Source organism: Notechis scutatus, chromosome 10 (assembly GCF_049901735.1).
Source record: "Notechis scutatus isolate UNSWTSFEM ecotype Mainland chromosome 10, rNotScu1.2, whole genome shotgun sequence".
Taxonomy (NCBI): Eukaryota; Metazoa; Chordata; class Lepidosauria; order Squamata; family Elapidae; genus Notechis; species Notechis scutatus.
The window spans coordinates 2,292,501-2,310,792 of NC_142018.1; the positions used below are offsets into that span (position 1 = coordinate 2,292,501).

The window sequence follows — 18,292 nt, forward strand, 5'->3', positions numbered from 1 at the left end:
TTCTACATGCTACACAAACTGAACAGTATATATTATTTAAATATTAAACATAAGTCCAACTTAGAATACCAATAAAAGTTCACATAACTGGAAGCCAGAAATCTGAGCCACCTACTTTGTGGGCAAAGGATCTGCAACACCTCTGATTTGCAAAAAACTTAGATTATCAATCATGTCGGTGACTAAGTTTGCTGAAACAAGAACAAAATAGAATTATTGCTTCAAAACTCAGGCATCTCAAGGGTGTGTGGAGCTGATGAGGTGAATCGCTAAGTAATTCTGGCAAAGTACAAAAAGCATTTATTAAGGTGTAGGGGGTGTGCCAAGTCTTTTTATGGGTTACAGCAACAAATGATACATTCAGTATCTGTTGTACATCAGTAAGTAAATGATCAAACCAGTGGTGGAATTCAAATTTTTTTACTACCAGTTCTGTGGGTGTGGCTTATTTGGTGGGTGTGGCTTGTTGGTCATGTGACTGGGTGGGTGTGGCTTAGTGGTCATGTGACTGGGTGGGCATGGCTTGGTGGTCATGTGACTGGTGGGTGTGGCCAACTCAATGTCACTCACATCAAGGGGTGCCTCACCTGGCCCCGCCCCTCCCAGCCATTCCTTGTCACCCAGCCTCAACTTATCTATAGTTCTGTAAAAATGTTGTTCACCTTTTTTGAGTTTATTAACCGCATACTATAGATGTACTTTCATGGACCACTGAAAGGAGGAAATGGCTCACATGCTTTACTCAAGAGTGTGAAATAGGCAACAGGCTTTTAAGGGGCTGCCACAAAGAAATTGGGGGGAATGTATTTTCCAAAGCACGAGGAGGCAAACAAGAAGCAATAGATGGAAACTGAACAAAGAGAGAAGCAACCTAAAACTATGGAGAAACTTTCTGACAGTGAAAACAATTAACCAGTGGACCTGCTTGTCCCCAGAAGTTCTGGGTGCTCAATCAGTGGAAATTTTTAAAAGACTGGACAGCCATTTCTCTGAAATGGTATAGGGTTCCCCCAAAAGTCCCTTCTAAGTGTTATTCTGTTTTTTTAATAAATTTTTATTAGTTTTTAAAAACGAACATAAACAAACAAAACATAAAAACATCAAGCTATCTTCCATATGTGTACATACAGTGTGCCGGTTGGTTTACAAATTGTTTTGTGCTTCCATTTTGTAGTCTTCAATTACAATTGCATTGCATATAATCTCATATTTTCAATCAAAAATTAAGTACCTTGGTATCATTATTAATCAATCATTTGACTATAATTCATTCATGTTTTACAAGATAATCATAATTTACTTAGTTTATTTTATAACAGTTCATATTATCACCCCAAATCTATCCTAAAATCATTTTGTAGATATAATAAGAAAGAAGTACATCTTTATATATTTATTCTTTTCTAAAAGTCTACATATTTCATTACTGTATTTTATTATCTAACCATTGATAGAAAAGATCCCAAATTTTATAAAATTGTTTATCCTCTTGGTCTCTAATTTCAAATGTCAATCTACTCATTTCAGCACATTCCAATATTTTCTTAATGATTTCCTCCTGCGATAGTATTTTCTCATTTTTCCAGCTTTTAGCAAATACAATCCTAGCCGCTGTCAACACATTTACAATCAGGTATTTCAAGTCTTTACTATATATTTCAGGTAAAATTCCCAATAAAAATATCTCTGGTTTCAAATCTATATGTTTTTTTGTCATTTTTTCCAACCACATGTGGATTTTAGTCCAGTATTTTTTAGCATCCGCACAAGTCCACCACATATGGTAATATGAGCCAGGTGTCTGATGACATTTCCAACATTTTTCGGATTTATTCTTGAACATTCTTGCTATTCTTGTCAGGAGAACCTTCTAAGTGTTATTCTGACACCTTTCCCAGGACCTCTACTCAGAGTTTGGCATCCTCAGTTTTCCTGCCTGAGCAGGGGCTTGGACTAGAAGACCTCCAAACTCCCTTTCAAATCTGTTAAACACACATGTATTTATGCTCTGGACTATAGACATTGAATGCATATCAACCCTGAAAAATATGTGGTAACCCTGGGCAAAAGAAAGGCAGTAGAATCACTTTAGGTGTAGGGGCAGTGTAAAATATTGACACATGATAAATAATGGAACAATTAAAAATAATAGCACAGAGTTTTCTCTGTCTCTCTCTCTCCCTTCCTATTTCTTTTTCTTTCTTTCTTTGTCTCTCTCTCTCTCTCTCTCTCTCTCCCTATTTCTTTTTCTTTCTTTTTTCTTTTTCTTTCTTCCTCTTTCTTTCTCTCCCTTCCTCTCTCTCTCTCTCTCTCTCTCTCTTTCTTTCTTTCTTTTTTTCTTTCTTTCTCTTTCTTTCTTTCTTTCTTTCTTTCTTTCTTTCTTTCTTTCTTTCTTTCTTTCTTTCTTTCTTTCTTTCTTTCTTTCTTTCTTTCTTTCTTTCCCCCCCTCTCTCTCTCTCTCTCACACACACACTCCTGTCAGCCTTCATTCCCTCACACTCCAGGCACCTTACTCACAAGGGGAAGTGAATCCAGCATTAGAGAAGTTCTGCAGGTAAACGGACTTGCACTTGAAGCTCCTGCAAACTTCCCCATGGCTGGATTTTGCCCCCCCACCAGCATTCCTTCCCTCTCACTCCAGGCACTTTACTCACAAGGGGAAGCGATACTTCTAGTGTCCATGAAGAATCCAGCCTTGGAACAGTTTTGCAGGTTAATGGACTGCTGCTCTGCCCACAGTCATGTGTTTTCAACTGGCTGCTTGAAAACGCATGGCTAGGGCGGGGAAGCAGTCCTCCTTTAAACTGGGGCAGCGAGCATTGGGTGGGCGGGGCAAGCAAGTGAGCAGAAACTGGGCGACCGGGTTGGGGGCGTGGCCAGCTAGATGTTGCTACCGGTTCGGCGACCCACGCCAAATTCTTGCTACCGATTCGCCCAAGTAGGTGCGGACCGGCTGAATAGCACTTCTGGATCAAGCAATAAAATGCACTTATTGCATGTGAAGTTTGAACAATAGAAAAAAAAACATTGATTCTAGATAAAACTTCTCAGATGACAAATGTTTGGGTTACACCAGTTTTCCCCAGCTAAGTTAGTATCTTTTGTGATAGTTGCAAGTATGTTCAGGACTTTCAGAATAACACACTTTGTGTTGTGTAGTTGCTGAAAAGGCTGGTTCTTGCATGCCTAAAGAAATGACTTTAGTTGAAAGAAAAACATGTTCTCTTATAGATAGAGAAGAGGCTTGAACTTCCATTTTAAAAATGCTGATATCCTTTGCATTTAATATACTAATAATACAGCCTAAAAATCCAGATAAGAATAGTTTGTTTTCATTAACATAATGCATGTGTATGCAATACCTAATAATACACAAGATATGACATTGCAGAAAGGCCAAGAACTTCTTCTTGGATAAATAGAATACCTGCGATAGTTGTATAACTTAATTCTTTTGAATTCCTCATACCTTACAAAACTGACTACACATTTCCATCATATGTGTAACATAATCTTTTATAACGTTTTACTGCTGATATCCGTGTATTCTTGGCCATACACTAAATAAATGATTTTATTTTGATTTTCAATTTTAAGTGTAGTGTGGCTTGAATGAACTGGTATCAGTGTAACAGGTAGCTTATGCAAAAGCAGTGGAATTATATTTGAAGTAAAACCCCAAATCTCCTCAACTGGTGACTACAGATCTAGTAGCAGCTGTCTCTCACCGTCTCCAGTGACAAATGACAGCATCTCTTCCTTTCTCCCCCAAAACATCCGTTTTCAACTGTCACTGGACATTCCAACTCCCACTTCTCAACTGACAAACCAACAGAATTCCAAAGGACACATCTCAGTCAACAGTCCCCATCTTTCCAAACCAATGCAATACTTAAACGCCTGCAGTTTTGGGGAGTGGGAGACAAGAAGGGGCAGAAGACGGTTGATGAGTTTTTTCCACTGATCTTTATAATATTTTGGCGCAGTTAGAAGCTATTCAGAGAAAGAAAGAGCAGCCAACTGAAGAAGTGGCTGACCAGCTGATTCTTCTGGAGACACCCTAGGTTGGCTATCCATGACTGACCCAGGTTAGACCCTATTATCCATGTTACCCTGGAGTTCAGTTATGGGTTGACTTGGCCAGTTAGGAACATCTAGGAATTAGAAAGGTGCTTTTAATTTCCTAGTGTGGATCAGGTGGTGCTTGGGAATTTTATACAGTATAAAAAAAACATTGGTTGATTATTCTAGCTTTTAGTAATGCATTTGGAGAGTACTTCAGACAAAAGGGATGAAGTTTGACAAACACGTTGTGAGGCTTTAAGATCTAATTCAGTGTGTGCATTTGGAACTCCTTGCCATTGCAAAAGGAGTAGCAGTCTGTTGTCAAATGTCTGTTCTTTTTTTCCTTTCTTTCTTTTAAAGCCAAGCCAAGAAAAGGAAGGGCTGACCAATATTTACAGACAACCAGTTGGTACCAGGCTAAAAATTATGAGTTCCAGTTTTGCCTTTTATTTTATTTTTGTGGGATTCAATTGGGTGACTTTGACTATCTCTCAGCCCAAGGAAGTTGATACTGGCAAGGCATTTCCCCAAAAGTTGCCTACGATACTAAAAGTCAAGGCGGCCTCAAAAAAAGAAAAGGAAAAAGAAAAAGAAAAAAGACTAGGGGGAAATGCCCAGCCAACTATTTTTGAAAGAAAGTGGGAGTAAACAACGTTGCTTCTACTTCTGACAGGTTCTCCGAGTGAAATAAGTTACTGAGAACATATGAAAGTAAATTGTTTGCAAACATGGCAGGACTTGTTAACACCCAAAGAAAAAAATGACAAGCCAAATAACACAGTTTTGCAAAAGTTGTGGGAGGAGGGGGTCAGAGTCCACCAGGGGAATCAGAGGTTGTATAGTACTTGGTCTGTTCATTTGAATTAGCCATTTATTGGTGGGGGGGACCCAGAAACATGCAAAATAATAATAATGTGGACATGGGAATTGAGTGCCTCCCTGTGCATGGAAATTCTGCAAGATTTCAGAGACTCTGATGATTCTGGGAGCCTGAATTCCCTGGAAATAGTAGAACAGGAGCCCTAAAGAAATTATTTTGGTCTGCTAAACTTGGAGGGGTGGGGAGAGGCTTGCTTCCTATTCAGGTGAAAAAAAAGGATTGTAATAACTGGGCCAGACTTGAAGCCCTTCATTGGAATAACATCTACATTTTAAGTGTTATTCTAAATGCCTTTTCCTAGAACTGTTCTTGTTAGGAAAAGGTGATTCCTCATCTTGAGGAGACCTATAAAATCTCCTAGAAGCAAGCAATTGTTTGCTTGTTGCTATAGCTTATCTGTTGTGCAGCTCCCAAGAACCCTCTGCATTCGGGTTTTTACCAGTAATCTCATCTGCTGTCCTGCATCAAGAATCCAGCCTTTACTTTATTTATCTAGTAAATTTCTCTCTTTATGGTGGCGATAAGAGGGAACGGGAGTAAAAGTGGAATAAGGAGAAAAGGTCCCAATCCACCAGGAGGAAAGCTGAAAGTATCTCGAGAGGAAATGCTGGGGATGGTTTGTTCTCCAAGCTTTGTTTAGTTTCCGAACATTTTGTCACCACCTAACATCTTCAGCAGAACTTCAATTGAAGTGTCTTGTTTCAGGTCTCTTCTGCTTTTATCAGTCTTATTGGTCAGTTGCTCATGTGACTGGCTGGTCACCTCATACGAGGGTCCCTTGAATCGGCTGGTGGCTGACGCTGTCATTGGTTGATTGCGTGATTGATCTGACTCCTTACAGACTCATAGGCTGGTTGCAAATGGACCCGTTTGTTGACTGACCTGTTCGCTGAGAGAGGAAACTCTCGTTGATGACAGCGATTGTAAGGGGTTCAGAAAGAAAGGGTGGTGCCATTACGTGTTTTGGCTGTTAAACTTTACAAGGAGTTTACATTAGCCCCTCAAAATGGCACATGATGAAGAAAAGGGTAAGCAATATATATTTAGAACGATGTCTGATAGAACTTCCATCGACTAGCATGGTCTACCTGATTTTTTAATAAAATGCTTTACTTGTTAAACAGCCACCTAATAAAGAGGCGGATCAGCAATTCCAAAACAAAAGAGGTTGGGGTTAACACAAGCCCCTACTTTGGAGGAATGGAAAGATAACAGAAAATCGTGCTAGATTTACCTCTATTAAGAATTAAACAAGTGGTGGTTTAGGGACCCATCACATTCCTTCCTGTGGTCCCCCTGGAAAACATGAAGTTACCTTTGCCTTCCTTTTGCCGTGGATTTGAACGTCACCTGAACTCCGACTTTCATGTTCAATTAAATGCCTTCAAGGACGCTGGAAAAGCTGCTGGGCTGGAGCTCTGGAGCTGCAGATCTGTGGCAGAGCTGCCCCATAACAGGAGGGCCCCCGAGTCTAGTTTGGCTGTAAAGGAGGTCCAGGTCTTAAGGATGGTCCAAGACCCCAATTTCAGAGAAGAAACTTCAGGCTGTCTTACCTAATGGAGGGAACAGCAGTGTGTCTATGGAGAGAGGGGATCGGAGGGCCCAGGTAATTCTGAAAAAGCTATGATTTCCCCCAGTAAAAGGGACAGATGAGCCAAAAGATAATTCCTTAAAGTCTCAGGGTAAATTGATGTCCACAGAAAAAGAAAATCTGGTACAAAAAAAACAGATGGTAAACTAGGACAGAAGTGCTTGGAGTAAACCTGTGATTGTTTTTAACTATCCCCTAAATGAGCATTTTTTCTGAACCTGCCATGGATCTGAGGTTGCAGTAGCTTGTGTATATCATGGAGGTCACAGAGAGTTCTAGCATGAGTTTACCTCAATGAACGATCATGATAATGGTTGGATTTGTTCTCTTTTACCAGTATGTGGACACGAGTTCTTGGACACCGCCGCTGATGTCCTAGTGGGAGCAAATGGGGCCAGAATATTCTCCTCCTGCTAACAAGGAAGATGTGACAGAAAGCAGGAATGCTGTGTCTCCATGCTGCATCCACAGTTTACGAAAACTATGCAGTACCATCAGATACCCAGAAGTTGCTGGAGGAATTCAGTCAAGGGTTATCAGGATGGAGCCCAATGATGGCCAATATTTTAAATTTGGGCATAGCATGCCAATGATGTGTATTTTGTATCTTAAAGTTAAGTGACTGTATATAGGTATATTACTCAGAAATGTAAAATTCATGCAAAGCAAAAATATGAAAGGAAATTAAAATATGTCAGGGGTGGAATGTAGGGGCAACGCGGAAGATCATTGTTATTTCGAGGAGTTTAGTGACATATTTTGAGTTCCTCTTCATATTAAGAAAAGGTCTAGAGATTTATAGCTCATTTTTTGAGCAAACCTGCTTGTTGTTTTTTTACTTTTTTTTAACTGAATAAAGGAGGAGGGAAGGAATATTTATGTAGCGTCAAAGCTTTTCCAGGTGTGAAAGTCTCAGACTTTCAATTCCTGTCCAGGGTCAGGTGCCATCCATTAAGGCCAAGTCTTGCAGTCTCCTGGCCTAGCAGGGCCATGAAGCCAGGGTGCCAGGTTTTGATAAAAACGGTGGGGTTGTTGTTGTTTGGGGGGAGTTTTTGCATGATCGACAGTGGCGCCAGCAGGTCCCAGGAACAACATCAGAATTCTCTCTCCATCGTTTGGATGTGTCTGACTCTCAGCCACCCTATGGGTCAGCCCTCTCCATACTCTCCTATACTCTGTCTTGCACTGCCTCTTTCAGCTCTCTATCCACGAGAGTTTATGTTGTGAGTATTCAATGCAGGATGCAGTGCAAGACAGACAGAGGGGTATGGAGCATGCCATCCCATAGAGTATTTACTTACAATAGGAAACAAATTATTTTGTAATTGTACAATGAAAAGTAAAACCATAACACAATACAGTAAATAAACATAAAGAATAATCAAATAGGGAATGCTGAAAATAACTGTATAAAAGCTAGCATCCACCATGCAATATACAATATTTTATATAAAATTTAATAGAAAATCTACTTAAACAATACAGTGGTGTAAAACATTGTTCAGTACTATTTTTGAAACTGATAAGAACAGATACTACATTTGAACTGAATCAAAATGCCCCAAGAAGCCTTTTTTTTAATTACTTGGTGGTTTTTGACCAAATAAATAATAGTTGTCAAAACCATTTTTCTTTCGTTTGGAGTATTTGGGGTGAGATAGGTAGGTGAGCTGAATTGAACCCCATGGTTCTGGGGCTCATTCCCTCTGGAAGTGAATGTTATTTTCCGTGATTTGTTTGTTAGTTGTCAATATTTTATCTGATTTATCTAGATTGCACCATTTTGTATTACATTTGGATGGTCATGGACCAAACAAATAATATTGACTGATTGATCTTGTAGGTAAAAAAATAAAAGTGCCACAAAAATTTCTTTGGGCAGTATCTGCATGCATTCATGAAATGGAGAAAAGAGTCCTATAGGGAGTTCCCTCTTCACAATTGGGTCCACAGCTGTCCAAAAGTCATCTTGGGTCATTCCTATGTGCCCCCATTCAAATCCAGAGGGCAGGGCTGCCAAAGAACCAGCTCTGGCAGCAAACACAGTCGATAGATCATGGGTAAGAGAGAAAAATCTCTTACCCTTCAGCAACCATCTAGGGGAGGAGTCCTCAAGGTCATTAGATCTTGAGCCAAAAATATTTCTTTGGGCAGCAACCCCAGGTTTTCAGTGAATTCCTCATAGTGGACACATCTGTTTTCTGGGCGAATCCTGTGCAAATAACTCTCCAGATTCCAATTAAACTACAGCAGGTTTCATGCTATCCTGACTTTCTACCTGTCATATTCTCCAACGTTCCAACAGCTGTTAAAATACTACACAAAACCCTTCCCAATGTATCACATAAATAAGCACCTAACTGGGCTCCATTACTCCAGGCTGACCCTGATTTCAGAGAAAAAACTCTGAAAAAAAGAGGCTGTCCTACGTAATGGAGGGAACAGCAGTGTGTCTATTGAGAGAGGGGATGGGATGCCCCAGCTAATTCTGGAAATTCTACGATTTGCCAAGTACAAGGGATAGATGGGCTGAAAGATAATACCTTCATAATCTAATGTCTTAATAGTCTACAGATGTTAAGTCATCTGGGCTGGGCTCAGGACCATTTTTTTCCTGGAGGTAGGTGGTCACCAAAGGACCAGAATGCATACCAATCTCAATTGCTGTCATGGGTTCATCTACTGGGGGTGAAACATTTTTTTCTCTGCATTTGCCAAATGTCTTCTTTATTTGAAATAATCAGAACAGCACCCACCAGGAAGAACATTACAACCACAAAGCCAAATTAAATGGCAGCTCCAACCTCTTGCTCCTTGGGATATGCAGGGATGGGGAAAGTCCAAGGAAACCTAAACACTGTCTTCATTAAGATGGTATACAAGTTCCAGGAAACTGGAACAAGGACTAGGAGTCCTGATAAAACGCTCACAAGACCTCCAAGGTTAAAAAGGGTGAGCAAAGCTTTTTTCCGTCATTATCTTTGTCAGACGTACATAAAGTGAAGGCCATAAAGCAAATCGCCATGGGTCCCAAAGGGACTTCCCAAGGTCATTAGATCTTCAGCCAAAAAAATGGGCGGGAGCAACATCCTGTGTTCTACAAATCCCCCACACTGGTGGGATCTGGTTTCTGGATGAGTGCACTGGAAAAGTAGGCATTTGGAAAGACTAGGAAACTGAATATCTCTATTATCCAAGATGGAATTCATGTTCCACAAAATTAGAATTAGGACCATGATTCCTGCTACGAAATTCAGAAGGTGAACATTAAACGAGATGAACATTTTTTTTGCTTTGTCTGATGGCTTTGACAACAACCTCTAAGGCAAAGCTCATGATGGTTATGGCCACAGCTCCTACAGTGAAACTCAAGGTCATCAGATCTTGAGCCCAAAATATTTCTTTAGGCAGCAGCATCATGTCTTCAGTGAATTCCTCACAGTGGATGTATCTGTTTTCTGGATGAGTTCTGTGCAGATAATAAGACTGTCCATATTCCGATCCATGCCACACCAGGATTCATGCTGTCCTGACTTTCTACATGCCATATTATCCAATGTTTGGTGGCTGATGCAGAAATACACAAAACCCACATGAAGATACCAAATATTAATAACTATCTAATTGGGCTCCATTAATCAAGGCTGTTTAGAAACCATAGATTCATTTTCATTTGCTAATTGCCCATCAAATGGTTTACTGGTTGTGCAGATGAAGTTAGGGTTCCTGAAATTAAAACAAAATAGCAGAACTTATATTATCATACAGACCATTGCACATTAATATATGAGTAACTTAAGAGGTTCATCATTTATTACATTGAGAATAAATTTCCTTCCCATTTATGAAATGTATACACTATCCATCTCACTATCTGAATGACTCTAAATGGTTTACGAGTAAAAAATTCAAAAATCTGAAAAATAGCAAATTCTAAAAATATTTAAGTTGCTTATGATAAAGCCTAAAGCTTAATAAAACATATTGTTATTAAAATACCAGACAACTAGCCAATGATCAAGAAAAAGCAAGGTGTTTTGTTAGCAGTTACAGAACTTCATGGGATGTAGACAAATTCATTAGACATATTATGATTATCAAAAGTTAAGAAATCCTGTCCACATTAACATATTCTACATACTGAACAATATATATTATTTAAATATTAAACATAGATCCATGCCAATGAAAGTTCACATAACTGGAAGCCAGAAATCTGAGCCACTTAACTTTTAACGAAAGGATCTTCATTACCTTTGATTCACAAAAGACTTAGATTGGTGACTAAGTTTGCTGAAACAAAACCAAGACAGAATAGTTTAGCTATCATTTAAACAATGCATGTGTGCATAATCCCTAATAACACACAAACAAGGGAACAACATGGTTTAATAGTTCTTTCTATCCACTATAAACTGAAAGTCTGCATAAATATTAAATACGTGTAAATCAAACCTAGAATATCAGTGAAACCAGAAACCAGGGCCATTTGCTTTATATCCATAATACCTCTCAACATTTCCATTTCCACTTGATTTAGTGAAATAGACACAGCCATTTGGTGGCTTAAGTGTGTTGAAAATGAAAGCAAAATAGCTTTTCTTTTTACAGATGCATTTTTGTGCAATTTCTAATTTTATTTATTTGCAAAATTTATAGGCTGCCCATCTTACCTTAAGGTAACTCCAATGATATACAGACAAGATAGTACGAAGAATTTCTCCTTGGATAAATTGTCTGTGATAGCTGTCACAAATAATTTTTCTGTACCAATGTTTTTCAACCTCAACAACTTTTAAGATGTGTGGATCTCAATTCTCCAGAATTTTCCAGCCTGCTGGTCAGGGGGTTCTGGGAATTGAAATCCACACATCTGAAAGTTGCTGGGATTGAGAAGCATTGTTACTCTCTCCTTGGGGTTTCAATTTTAAATAAAAATGCAGTCCAGAGAACTGTGAGGAAAGGAGAAATATTTACTACCCGAAGCAAAGGGGTTTGCCTTGGGGGCAGCTGCAGAGAAATGGAGTACAGTGGGATTGTCCTGGATATGGAAGTGATTCCGGGTGACACCTGTGGGACATGGATGTGTGATGTTTATGCTTGTGAATACACTGTTGCTCTGGGGGACCAATTTAATTAGCTCTGTTTACAAACCTTATCCTTTGATATGTGGATTAGGTTGGGTAACTTATTTGGAGGTTTGAAGAAGTTTGAGTACAAGATTTCCCCTGATTGCTATTTTTACTTGATTAGCTTAGTTTCAGCTTGACTGTCAGTTATCTAGTAGAGATGCTGATTCTTATTCCACTGTGGATTCTGTTAATGTTTTAAAGGAAGCTGGCAACAGTATGAAGAATAAAATATATTTTTATATAAAACTTTCCATTGGATTAATCCTAATATTTTTCCCCAGCAGGGAAAAATATGAAAAGAATGTACAATATGTCAGGGGTGGCAATGTGGAAGACCATAGTTATTTTGACGAGTTTAACAAAATTAGATTTCCCCTTCATATTAAGAAAGGTCTAGAGATTTATAGCTCTTTTTTTGAGTTAACCTTGTTTTTTTATTTCTTTTTTGTTTTGTTTTTACTTTTGTTTACTGGATAAAGGAGAAGGGAAGGAATATTTACGTGGCTTCAAAGCTTTTCCAGGTGTGAAAGTCTCAGGCTTTCAATCCCTGTCCAGAGTCAGGTGCCATCCATCCAAGGCCAGGTCTCCTAACCATAAAAGGACCATGAAGCCATGAAGGTGCCAGGTTTTGATCAAAAATGCTACACTTGAGCTTCTCGTTCGTTAGATGCCAGCTTGCCATGGACTATGGGGAAAGGGACCTGGCAGGGAGGAAATCTTGACTACTCACCGTACCTTCCAGCGAGAGCATCTCAAGGTGAAGCCCTGGGAATGAAATGCAATGGCTCTCCAACTAGCTCGCTGTTGAAGAGGCTGTTCCCAAAACCATGTATTCAGATTTAATTGGGCCATGAGGACACTTCAAGGGAAAGGGAAACTTTGGCACACGAACTTCAGTTCTGGCTTTGATATACTGTGAACCACTCGGCTTTTAGTAAAGGGTACCTTTCAGTCCAAATGGAATCAAGGGTCTTTCTTGCCTAAATGTTCACATTGGGGCATATCTAATACTGTGGGATTGTTATTTCGTTGGGACTTTCTGCAACAGAACCTAGCTCTGTACACTGTGGAGAAATGGGCTAGCTTGGGATATCTCTGCTGTCATTATTAAGGGGCTCCTGGCAGCTTATAAGAGAATTGTCTTGTATGTAAACCTTTTATGTTATGCCTTTTAACTTGTTTACTTAGCTAATAATACAGCTTAGAATCCCTTTGTTTGCTGGTATCTTTGTCTCTGGATCCAAAAGAACCAATTTGATTACTGGAGCAGCTTGCCTGCAAAAGTTGTGGTGTTCCATTACTGGGAGTTTTCCAAAGAGACTGGACAGCCACTTGTCTGAAATGATCTAGGGCAGGGGTGGGCAAACTTTTTGGCTCGGGGGCCACATTGACTTTTAAAATTTGACAGACGGGCCGGGTCAGCACAAGATTTTTTGGGAATTGCCCCCCTCTTCTCCTCCTTTCCCTCCCCTCGGAGGCCCCCTGAGCCAGGAGCTGCTACCGCCGGCGTGGCTCCGCGCAGCTCCAGTCCCACGTTGCCTCGGGAAGGGAAAGGCAAAAAGGAAGAGCGGTGCTTTGCAACGGGAGCAGCGGCACCGGAGGCTCAGGCTCAGCGGCTCCTGGTTTTGCCCTTTCCTTCCCAAGGCAATGTGGGACTGGAGCCGCGTGAGCTGCGCCGGCGGTAGCAACTCCTGACAGCCCCAGCTGGACACCTGAGCAGAGCCCGGGCGGAACTGCCTGTTGCTGCTGCCGGAGCACCGCCGGTCGCCTCCTCCAAGCAGCCTGCCCGCCCGCTGGGCTTCCCCTCCGCCGCGCGGCTTGGGGCCAGGCGTGAGTGCCCGCGAGTTAAAAGGAAGCCGAAAGTTGCTGGGAAGTTGCTCGGGTGCTGGGAGCAGGCTTTTAAAGTGCCGCCCGAGCAAAGTTTAAGCAGCCCGCCCGCCACCGGGCGGAACCCTTCCGCTCCTCGGCGGGAAGACGCTCCAGCCTGCAAACTTTGCCTTTGCAAAGTTTAAGCCTGAAGCCCCGGAAAAAAAGGGAATCGGCTGGGGACTCACCTTCAGAGAGGTCGCACTCGAAGGTGATTTTGAACTCCCCAGCCGAGGCCTTTGCAAAGTTCTTTTCTTTCCTACCCCGAGAGCTCCGCACTGTTTTGCAGCTTTGGGGGCCACGCGGCACAGGGCAATACGCCACGCCCAGCGATTTTTTTCAGGGGCAGGCGGATTGGACAGACCAACGGGCCGGATATGGCCCGCGGGCCGTAGTTTGCCCACCCCTGGTCTAGGCTCTCCTGCTTAAGCAGGGGGTTGGACTAGAAGACCTCCAAAGTCCCTCCCAACTCTATTATTCTGTTATTCTGTAACAAGCTATAATCAGCCCTGATGGAGCAGATCAGGTAATTCAGACTACAGAATCACAAAAACCTCACAAAAAGGTAGCACGATGGAAAGCAACGGACACCACCACAGGAGCAGCTAGAGTGTCCCCTCAGAATTGTACAACAAGCTTTCTTCAAGAGAAATCCTTGCAGTCTTGGGGTGCTGAAAACTCAGCTCCATTTGGAATTGTTAAGAAACAAGCTTTTTTAAAAAAAAGATTTTTTTGATTAATTAAAAGAAACATTGAAACATCCACAGCTTAGTACTAAAAATGAAAAAAGATCTTTATTGCAATTTTTTACTGTGAATAAATTTGCCACATAGTTTGCATTTTTGCCCTTTAAATATTGCTCAGTGTAGAGTTAATAAGCCAATTGGGAATCATAGAGTAATCATTGCAAGTCTGTAAGCTAATAGAATAACAGACTTGGAAGAAGACCTTGGAGGTCTTCTAGTCCCACAGGAGACCCTAGACCATTTCAGACAGGTGACTGTCCAGTCTCTTCTTACCAATTTCCGGTGTTGGAGCATCCACAACCCCTGGAGGAAATTTGTCCCACTGTCAGGAAATTTCTCCTTAGTTCTAGGTTGCTTCTCTCGTTGATCGGTTTCCATCTTTGACTGGATTGACTGGACATATGAACAAATATTTGTAACCCACTATTATAAATAACTCAAGTGGTGAATATACACAATACCCTTCCTCCTCTTTTTCCCACAACAACCCTGTGAGGTGGGTTGGGCTGAGAGAGAGGGACTGATTCAAAATCACTCCGATGGCTTTCAAAAAACTAAGGCATGATCTCCTAGTTTCTAGATTGGTGCCTTAACCATTGCACCAAAGTGTCTGATGCTTAATTTGATGAGTCTTTAAAAGTGTTATTGATGCTGTCTGACATACCTGATAAACCTTATTTTACTGAAGTAAAGGACTTATCCCATTCCAGAATCAGGTCTTGTCTTACGTTTTTTAAACTATTTGAATCTTGTTTGCAATGGAGGGATAACTTACAGGCCATCTTCTTCTTATTCTCCACTGCTGGTTCTTCGTTTTCACTTCTTTCATGTACATTTTTGATCCCTTTGGTTTGCTGTAAAGCATCTTCTCTGAACATTTTGTACTTCTAAATTGCTTTAGGAGGGAATTTGGTGGAGATAAATAGTTGATAATAACTTAAAATGGCAGATTGAGAGACAAGATATTTAACACATAATCTTCCAATAAGACTACACTAGATCTATTGTCCTCTTCTATTTTGTTCGTATATAAATGTGTGTGGTAATTTGAAATAAAAGATGGGGACTGTTGACTGAGATTTGACCTTTGGAATTCTGTTAGTTTGTCAGTTGAGGAGTGCAGTTGGAATGTCCAGTGACAGTTGAAAATGGATGTTTTGGAGGAGAAAGGAAGAGATGCTGTCATTTGGCACTGGAGATGGTGAGAGACAGCTGCTACTATCTATCTGTCATCACCAATTGAGGAGATTTGGGGTTTTACTTCAAATATAATTCCACTGCTTTTGCGTAAGCTACCTGCTCATTCAAGCCACACTACATTTATAATTGTTGAAGTTCAAAATCTCTGGTACTGTATGGAAGCATCATTTGGGAAAAACTATTGCAGATATTCTATTTATCCATGAAGAAAACCTTCCTACTGTGTGGTTCCCCTTGATTGTGTCATTAGGGATTACGCTAACTATTCCATCTTGGTTTTATTTCATTAAATTTATAGTCACCAACATGGTTGATAATCTAAGTCTTTTGAAGATCAGTGAGAATGAAGATCCTTTGGTTACAAAGTAAGTGGCTCAGATTTCCGGCTTCCAGTTATGTGAACTTTCATTGGCATGGGTTTATATTTAATATTTAAGAAATATATGCTGTTCAGTTTGTAGTGGGGAGAAACAATGATTAAATATGTTAAAATAGGGGACAGGATTTCTTAACTTTTGATAATCATAACATGTCTGATTTTTGTCTACATCTCATGAAATTCTGTAACTACTAAAATAACACCTTACTTTTTTTCTTGACCATTGGTTACTTGACTGTTGTATTAATAACTATATGTTTGACTTAAGTGTTTTAAAATGTACAGGTGAAACTCAAAAAAATAGAATATCATGCAAAAGTTCATTTATTTCAGTAATGCAATTTAAAAGGTGAAACTAATATATGAGATAGACTCATTACATGCAAAGCAAGATAGTTCAAGCCATGATTTGTCATAATTGAGATGATTATGGCTTACAGCTCATGAAAACCCCAAATCCACAATCTCAGAAAATTAGAATATTGTGAAAAGGTGCAATATTCTAGGCCCAAAGTGCCCCATTCTAATCAGCTAATTAAGCCATAACACTTGCAAAGGGTTCCTGAACCTTTAAATGGTCTCTCAGTCAGGTTCAGTAGGAATCACAATCATGGGAAAGACTGCTGACCTGACTATTGTGTAGAAAACCATCATTGACACCCACCATAAGGAGGGAAAGCCTCAAAAGGTAATTGCAAAAGAAGTTGGATGTTCCCAAAGTGCCGTATCAAAGCACATTAATAGAAAGTTATTTGGAAGGGAAAAGTGGGGAAGAAAAAGGTGCACAAGCAGCAGGGATGACTGCAGCCTGGAGAGGATGGTCAGGAAACGGCCATTCAAAAGTGTTGGGGACTTTCACAAGGAGTGGACTGAGGCTGGAGTTAGTGCATCAAGAGTCACCACACACAGGCGGATCCTGGACATGGGCTTCAAATGTCATGTTCCTCTTGTCAAGCCACTCCATAATCATTACAATTATGACAAATCACGGCTTGAACTATCTTGCTTTGCATGTAATGAATCTATCTCATATATTAGTTTCACCTTTTAAGTTGCATTACTGAAATAAATGAACTTTTGCATGATATTCTAATTTTTTGAGTTTCACCTGTATTTCTTTTGGTAAGCAACTTAAATATTTTTAGAGTTATTTTTCAGACTTTTTAATAAGGAAAAGTAGCATTTTTAACTTGTAAACTGCTCAGAATCACTTAGAGAATTAAAGTGGGTGATGTACACATTTCATAAATAAATACATCATTAAATGTATATTGCTAAGAAATCAAACACCCAATGGAATGAATGGTAAAAATATTTTACACTTCTAGCTTACTCATTTATCAATATGCAAGGGTCTGCATAATAGTATAAATATATGATACACTATTTTCTTTTGATTTGTTTTCAGGAATCCTACTTTCATATAAAGAATCAATAAATCACTCAATGAACAACTACTAAGTGAAAAAGAATCAATTACAAAACGATTAGCCTGGATTATTAGGACCCAGTTAGTGGTTAATGTTCTGTACAAGTCAATTTACATACTCGTAGCTCCCGTCGCGATTGGTTAAAGCGCACGGTGACCGGATTGGTCGAGCGAGCCGCGACTGATTGGATTACGAATCCCCGCGATTGGTGGAAACTAATCGTGGAGATTCGGCGGTGTCATTAACCCAGCGCCGCCGCTGCTCGGGAATAAAAAGCCGCAGTTTTCCCCTTCAAGCTGAAGCTGTATCAGGAGCCAATAAAGAGCTGAAACCAAGTCACTGACTCCGAGCCTTTTCTCGACGGACACGACACTGGCGACGAAGGTGGGATCCAGAGAATAACCACCGAGCACGTGTCCCGAGGAAGACAAGGACCGACGAGATGGCCAGCATGATTCACCAGCACCCTTCAACCCCGCTACCGAGGACTGGGAATCGTACACGGATAGATTCCTGATGTTCCTCGAAAGTAGCAATTTGAAGGATGCGAACGGGCAGAAGAAAAGGGCCGTCTTCCTCACACACTGCGGGCCCGCAGTGTTTAAGATGGCCAAAGCCTCGCGAAGCCCGAGGACGTGAAGGCGATGGACTGGGCCGATCTCGAGCCACTCCTTCGGAACCACTACGCCCGCTGTGCCCATCCTCATCCGGCGGGATGAGTTCTATCGGGCGAAACCAGCGGCAGGACGAGAGCATTAGCGACTTTATAGCCGCCTTGCGAGACCTAGGGGGATGTGCGAGTTCAGGGACCTGGACGATGTCCTCCGAGACCGCGTGGTCCTAGGCCTCAGGGATCAGGCACTAAAAAGTCGACTGATGGCGAAAGGCAACATCGACCTCGGGACGCCCTGGCCGAAGCTTCCGCAGCCAAGCCACCCGGAAGTCAGCAGCCAGACTTCGGAGGGCAGACAACGGGACCACACTGAAACCCCGAGACAAGCCG

The 18,292-nt window shown here is 40.8% G+C and overlaps 1 protein-coding gene across 2 annotated transcripts in view; it reads right to left on the reverse strand.

Annotated features, from left to right (window-relative positions):
- LOC148129730 (claudin-34-like) overlaps positions 1-2,983 on the reverse strand; it is a 4,451-nt gene extending 1,468 nt beyond the window's left edge. Inside the window, exons 1-2 of one of the 2 annotated variants that reach the window (XM_087971930.1) lie at positions 2,655-2,982; positions 116-191 (exon numbers count right to left, since the gene is read on the reverse strand). In XM_087971930.1, the coding sequence (XP_087828056.1) occupies positions 116-191; positions 2,655-2,682 (104 nt within the window). In that variant the 5' untranslated portion in view covers positions 2,683-2,982. Of the gene's footprint in view, positions 1-115; positions 192-2,654 lie in introns of both variants that reach the window. The other variant, XR_015750679.1, reaches the window with a different exon arrangement.
- Between the last annotated feature and the right edge of the window lie 15,309 nt (positions 2,984-18,292).